This window comes from Papaver somniferum, unplaced genomic scaffold (assembly GCF_003573695.1).
Source record: "Papaver somniferum cultivar HN1 unplaced genomic scaffold, ASM357369v1 unplaced-scaffold_135, whole genome shotgun sequence".
Taxonomy (NCBI): Eukaryota; Viridiplantae; Streptophyta; class Magnoliopsida; order Ranunculales; family Papaveraceae; genus Papaver; species Papaver somniferum.
The window spans coordinates 2,737,485-2,744,169 of record NW_020622713.1 but is presented as its reverse complement, the minus strand read 5'-3'; the positions used below and the strand labels follow the sequence as shown (position 1 = coordinate 2,744,169).

Genomic DNA, 6,685 nt, shown 5'->3' with positions numbered 1-6,685 from the left:
TGGGTAGTTTCCCTGCAAATTTGACAGCTATACTGATGTTCAACAGACTGCAAAAACATGAAAATTTTATTAGTTTTACCTCCTAACTGTAAATATATAAATTAGTGTTACCTCCTCTGTAATGGTGGTTTACTTACATCGGTGCAGGAGTTTGAAGATGAATCACCCATAATTCTGGTTGCTTTTCAGAGATGGCGAAATTGATTTTATTGGATAACAACAGATATGTGGTAATACATTTATGGAGAGGTGCAAATTTTTCCCTCTTAAATTTGGTATATATAGAACAGAATGTTGAAGATGACCGTTGAAGCACAAATTCAACCGTTCGATGGTCGAATCTCAGAAAATCCAACCGTTAATTTTCAATCCTTCTCGGCCCTACACGTGTCTAGTTTGTCTGTTTTATATGGGAGGGTATTATGGGAAAGTAGACATCCACGTGTAAAAAATTGTCCACATGTACAAAACTGCTGACTCAGCTAACCGGGCTTGGACGGAAAATGTGATGAGGGGAGGTTCCACTAATATTATTTATGTAGGGGAGGTAACTCAAATTATGATCTTCGCCAGGGGAGGTAATTAACGCAAATTACCTCCATTTATTATGAGCAACTAATGGAACACTAATTAATAAAATATTCATAATGGTTTGGTTGAACAAACTATGACCGTAGATTTATCTTTTTCCTAGACAAATTTTGGCCACCACTTACATAAGCTAAGTTAGCCAAACTGTGTCATGTATTCTTGATAGTGTACCTAATAACTCTTAAAGCGAAAACATGAATAAACTGCAAAACTGACTGGAGCAGGCATACACTTTTGGGTGTTTTTATAGTCTACGGTGGTGCCGGGGAGGATGTATTCAATGGTGGTGGTGATTGAGGTGCACACATGTAAGTCACATATGTATATACAAAGGGTATTTATGGTGGAAATATTATTTTAGGGGGGAAAGTTGCTAACATTGACAATTTATGGGGAATACTCGATGACTAATTTGTTTAGAGGAGGGTAAACTCGATAATCCCAAAGACATATACTCTCTTATATTTTGGGTTGAAAATATCGTATTTATTTTAATATTTTTTGTGCATTTTTTCCTCCTCTAATTTTTCACATTTTTAATAGGAAAAGCGGAAAGGTAGGTAATTGTATATACACATACAAACCATCCAATTAATACAGTAATATGAAATGTGTGAGATTCAGCCTAAGCATATTTTGAGTATATATTATTTATTAGAGGTCAACTATATTTTCACTAGAAGCAATAATTAAATTAGATATACTCTTTTTTTTTTCAATATTCTTATCGAACATTAAAACGATATTATATGTAATTTAGTTAGGTTTAGAGTTCATCATGATAGAAGAGAAATGTTACAATGCGTGCCGTTACGGCACATATTATTTCTAGTAATTAAACAAGATCGGATTGTTGGACATTTTGTTTAATGGCACTTTTTAAGTAGTAACTCAAATTTGTGGACAACCACAATTGAGATTTCCACCGAGTACAAATTCACATTTCATATTCATATTCATTTTATTCATGATTTATAAAAGGGGATACCAGTATTGTTCGGATGTGATACCAATCCATATAAGATAAATAAATGTTAACAGATCTTGACCATCGGATTGCTGAATTGGTATCACCCCACTAATAATGGTATCCCTTTATAAATCATGACTTTATTAAGAAGGGAGTCATGACGACGCTATCCAGCCCATATCCGCCCGGTACTTACTAAATATAAGAAATGACAGTGTAAGTGCACATTTGAGCCCTTAAATTGGGAGGCACTATAAAATGCCTCAAACCCTAACCCTCCTGGACAAGAAGCAGCTTTAGAGGGAGAGCTGATACTTCTGGTTCACTTTCGGACTGTCTTCCCATTATAAAATCAAAGATTGCGGAGTAAGTTGATAGATCAAAGTTCAAAAACATAAAGATATGGAAGAAGGTGTTGGAAGAAACTTTGCTGATTCCCGCGGAATGTGTCAAACAAAAAAAAACAAAAAAACTTACCGATAAACCATATTTTTTTGGGTTGTTGTTGTTGCTCAAGACTCAGAAGACCAAAAGGAAAAGGAAGGATGTTGGGATCCTAGTCCCACATTGGTTAGATGAAGCTTAATTGGTAGTTTATAAGTCAATGGGTTCCCTTTTCTAGTCAACCGGTTTTCGAGTTGAGTTCTATCCACGGGCTTATGACGAGTTTAGGGTCGGTACCCTAACATTTGGTATCAGAGCCAACCACCACGATCCATGCCCGCTCCACGGAAAGGGTGACTTATAGGCTAGATTAAAGTGTTGGGACACTTATGTATGGGTGTAATTGTCACCCGCATTGAATACTGATAGGGGAGTGAAGCCGCCATAAGAGAAAGGGCTACTTTCGGGTCAGTGTCGATAGAATGGGCCAACGAGGACGTTGGGTCTGTAAGCGTGGTGGGATGTTGGGAACCTACTCTCACATTGGTTAGATGAGACTTAATTGGTAGTTTATAAGTCAATGGCTTCCCTCTTCTAGTCAATCGGTTTTCGAGTTGAGTTCTACAAATGGGTTTACGACGAGTTTAGGGTCGTACCCTAACAAAGAAGAAACAGTTTATTTCAACAATCTTGATATTGGGTTTGGGCGGAATCGGAAAATTTAATGGGATGTTCCCTTCGAAATGGTCTCATAACAGAACTTCCACTGAGAGGACACAGTGACTACGGCGCATGTTGAGACGGTTCACGGAGCTTTTATTCTGCAAGATGAGATTATTCGGAACCAGCTCCATTCGAAAATTGTTGGATTAAGGTATCACTTCATCTCATTTTCTTTTATTGCCATTTTTAGGGTAAAAACCGTAAAGTTCATACCATATGAAATTGATTTCACCACAAAATGTTAATTCGATTTGAGGGCGGAATCTCTACTTGGTTTAGAAGATAAAGTCGATGTATCTTTACCGATTTCTGATTTCATTGAGGAATCTGAGACATTTTATGGTTTCTAATAGTGAGATTTTGTACTTGGTTGTCCATAATTAGGGATTATAGTCTTCATTAGGTAGAAAAGCATTTCCAAAAATGTTGTGAAACAGTTTTGATTCTCCTACCTACTATATACTAGCCTAAGTTTGATAAATAGTTGTTTGTATTTCAATCTGGATCTGGTATAGATTTTTGAGCAATTTTTGCCCCTTTGGTAACCATTTGTGCATTGTTTGCATAAACTACTTGGTGCTGTGAATTGTATTTTATTTTATTTTTGACTGGGTTATTGTAACTGTTTCTTGATTCTTCACAGTATTTTTTTTGTCCTACGAGATTGCATGAAATGGCAATCATATATGTTCATTTACCTTGTTTATTGCTTATTGGAACTGTTTCTTGATTCTTCACAGTATTTTTTTTGTCCTACAAGATTTCATGAAATGGCAATCATATATGTTCTTTTACCTTGTTTATTGCTTATACGAAATATGATGTTATCTTGTAGAGGAAACATCAATCCTCTGATGCCATTGGGGTGCTGCAGTGCAGCTAAAACAATCTCAGCGATTCAGCCGAACAGACCATTGGGATAAGCAAGCTTGGGAGGTTAAGGAATGGCTGTGAGCCAAACATCAGGTGAACATACTCAGCAGAACCTGCAAATTTTATCCTTCTTTCTGTCATTGAAATATGAAGTAATTAATTATATAATTATCCGATAAGTTATCAAGGAATAACCATCTCTTCAAATTATGCTCGCTTGTTTTGTATGCCATATGATTTATTTGTGTGGCTTGTGCGCTGAATGACAAGTTTATTGTTTTGTCTATTTCAGGATTTGTTCGTACTAGATGAAGGTTATGAAAAAGCTACCGTGTGTAATACCTGTGGATTTAATTCTGATTTGTGTATTCGTGAGGTAACTTATGATTGCAATATCAAAAGTAGAAGCGACCAGAAATAGCAGAAAGCCAAGCACACAATGGGTAACTTCCCTCGAAGCAAAGCTGAAATGGCACACATAGTGTAGTTTACTCTCTTATTATTGCTTAAAGACTGGGAGGAGAGGAGTGTACTGATGATCCTAATTATGTTAAACCTGAGGTGTGATTATTTTTCAGATTACACTTTTTTGTGTCAAGTAGGCTAATATCAATCTCTGCTGAAATATGCAGGGACGTGACTCCATTCCAGTCGAAATTCCTGATCCGAAAGCTAACGAGGTTCATTGATTGCTCTTCTATCACATTTTATACTTAATTTTCCCTTGATGATTGCCCTTTTTCTCAAGCTAGTCTGTCATTGTAATTCACTCTTTTTCCAAACATATGTCTCACTGCATCAATTTGTGTGCTGGACTTTGATCAGCCTGACTGGGATGATGCAGAAGATGGTATATGGGGAGCACCAAAGATACCTAATCTGGCTTACAAAGGACCATGGAAGCTTTAGGTATGCCCATTGTGATTCTTTGGCAGCTGACAAGAACTTTAAGGTTAATTACTTCTGCAGATAACATTTCTCACTAATGATGTATTTGCTATAACAGAAAGTTAAAAATCCCAATTATAAGGGGAAGCGGAAGACTCAATGGATTGACAACCCAGGTATGTTGCCATTCTGAGTGAGTTAAGTTAGAACGGTGAGATCAGTATTCTAGAAACGTTAACAATGATGGGGACTGCTGACTGGGACATACTTGAAAGAGAAATTGAAGGAAAACCATTTTTATATGTTTATTTATATGTAAAGAGTTTGAAGATGATCCTGATCTTTGCGTGCTAAAGCCAAACTATTTTGGATTGATTTGGCAAGTTAGACTGCTCATTAGTGATTATGTTTACTAATTCAACACAAAATTTAAAGTTCAGAGTTCTGATGCATATAAGATCATTTGTTGGCCCTTTCTCCTAATTATCAACATTTTCTCAAAATGTCGAGGAAAATGTATACCCTACTCGTGTTTAATGGATTTGCAAATTATTGACATGTTTGCTTCTTCATTTATAGGGGTCAATTGACTAGTTGACCTAATGTAGCTTGTTTTGCCCAACCGTAGGAATTTGGATAAAATTTTCACGCAGTGCACATATACGGTATACCTATGCTTGTTTGCTCCTAATTATCAAATTCAAATTATGCAATGCTGGTGAAGGCCGGCTCAGTTCACGACAACATTTTGATTTGCAATGACCGGAGTATGCAAAACAAGTTGTACAGGAATTCTTTGACAAGAACAAGGAGGTCAGCTATTTCTGTAGCTGTAGTTCATCTTCCTCACTCCTGAATCTGGTTCCAGAGTGATCATTATATAAATTTCACATTGATACTGTGCATTGCAGGCTTAAAAAGAAGCCTTTGAGGAAGCAGAGAGAGCAAGACGAATCCGAGAAGAACAGGTGATTGTACTGTATAGATAATAAATATGCATTTATTTCTTTCTGTTTTCCCGGTTCTTATTTTTCGGGCAATTGCATGTGCAGGAAGCTCAACGAGCAAGAGAAGAAGGCAAAAGGAAGAGGAGACATGGAGCATGCTAGGGATAAATACAGAACGGTATGTTCCATCATGTGCTTTTATCTCGTTATTTGGTTTGAAATTTATTTCTTCTGGTGACCTCTTCTGAAAGTACCAAACTGTCCGAGTTTTCGGTTTAAAATTTTAATAAAATTTTGGTGCTCTCTTAGAAATAATCCCGTTAGTATGTGTAAAGCCGCCACAGAAACTCTTGGTTACTTCTTTTGTCATTTCTGATATCCCATTGCTTGCTCTAGGTTTTCCTTTCTGTGGAATTAGAATCCTACATGATTGTTTAGTTCAGCCAAATTCCAACACTTGAAAAATTCCTTGGTTTTGCTCTGCAGCGTGGTCACCGTGATTGCATGGATGATTATTATGTAAGCAATTCATGATAACATTTCCTTAAATAATATTCTTCTTTAAATATTGTTATCTTATAACTAAATCCAAATCTTGCATATACAGTACTCACATTGAAGTACATTTTTTATCACCTTGCAGGATGAACGCTGAGTTGTGGTGTTTCTGCAGAAGTGAAATGGATACTGTCCAGTCCCAAACTATAGTTTTGAATCAGCATTGTTTCGAGGAGAAGTCGATACTCCCCTAAAAGTTATCATGCAAAATTGTTGTAACATGGGTACTTAACTTTTAATCGAACACGGCCAACTGAATACATGGTGAATATAAAAGCACAGTTATTTGCTAGTTCTGACCTTGTCAGTCAGTTTCATCTCTACAGTATAACTACATATTTGTAATTGCCAATAAGAGAAGCGGGCAATGGGTTACTTAGAATCCAACTTGTCATGTTCATGTATAACATTTCGTTGGGAAAAAAAATGGTTCAAATTTTTGTTTACTTTGAGCTTGGGTATCGAAATGTGAATTTTAACTAATTCATTCAAGGGTGATGACATTCGGATTCTAGATTTCCATTTAACTTCAAATTCACAGTTTTTGATTTATCAAATTATTCATCTCTTGGTTGAATTTTGAGAACAGGTGTAGTTTTCCAAACTGCATTATATCCACCTCCTCAAACAATAAGTCATGACTCATGACTATGTTCTGCCCTTATCCACTGGATAGATGTTGAATATAAGACCACAGTGAGTCCTAATGCCCTAACCCTAGCTATAAAATGGAAAATCTAACCCTAGCTAT

The 6,685-nt window shown here is 36.4% G+C and overlaps 1 protein-coding gene across 5 annotated transcripts; it reads left to right on the top strand.

The window, feature by feature from the left end:
* The first annotated feature begins 2,656 nt into the window (after positions 1-2,656).
* Positions 2,657-6,386, top strand: LOC113334170 (calreticulin-3-like). Of its 5 annotated transcripts, none has more exons than XR_003352587.1 (11): positions 2,657-2,819; positions 3,504-3,634; positions 3,834-3,984; positions 4,174-4,221; positions 4,367-4,450; positions 4,548-4,605; positions 5,154-5,242; positions 5,341-5,397; positions 5,482-5,554; positions 5,773-5,895; positions 6,020-6,386. XR_003352587.1 is itself a non-coding variant. In XM_026580520.1 (11 exons), exons 5-11 carry the CDS (start codon positions 4,377-4,379, stop codon positions 6,029-6,031), a joined length of 396 nt encoding a protein of 131 aa, XP_026436305.1. In that variant the 5' UTR covers positions 2,657-2,819; positions 3,543-3,634; positions 3,834-3,984; positions 4,174-4,221; positions 4,367-4,376; the 3' UTR covers positions 6,032-6,386. The 5 variants fall into 5 exon arrangements, 3 of the variants coding, with proteins under 3 accessions (XP_026436305.1, XP_026436304.1, XP_026436303.1); XR_003352586.1 differs by having other exon boundaries at positions 5,058-5,242; positions 5,863-5,895; XM_026580520.1 differs by having other exon boundaries at positions 3,543-3,634; positions 5,863-5,895.
* Positions 6,387-6,685: the final 299 nt, after the last annotated feature.

What these genes read in the sequence shown, in the direction of transcription:
- LOC113334170 (XM_026580520.1), top strand. Translation starts at nt 4,377, where the DNA reads ATGATGCAGAAGATGGTATATGGGGAGCACCAAAGATACCTAATCTGG. An exon ending in AAGGACCATGGAAGCTTTAG is followed by an intron (nt 4,451 to 4,547) that starts GTATGCCCATTG and finishes TTGCTATAACAG; the next exon opens with AAAGTTAAAAATCCCAATTA. An exon ending in GACGAATCCGAGAAGAACAG is followed by an intron (nt 5,398 to 5,481) that starts GTGATTGTACTG and finishes TTGCATGTGCAG; the next exon opens with GAAGCTCAACGAGCAAGAGA.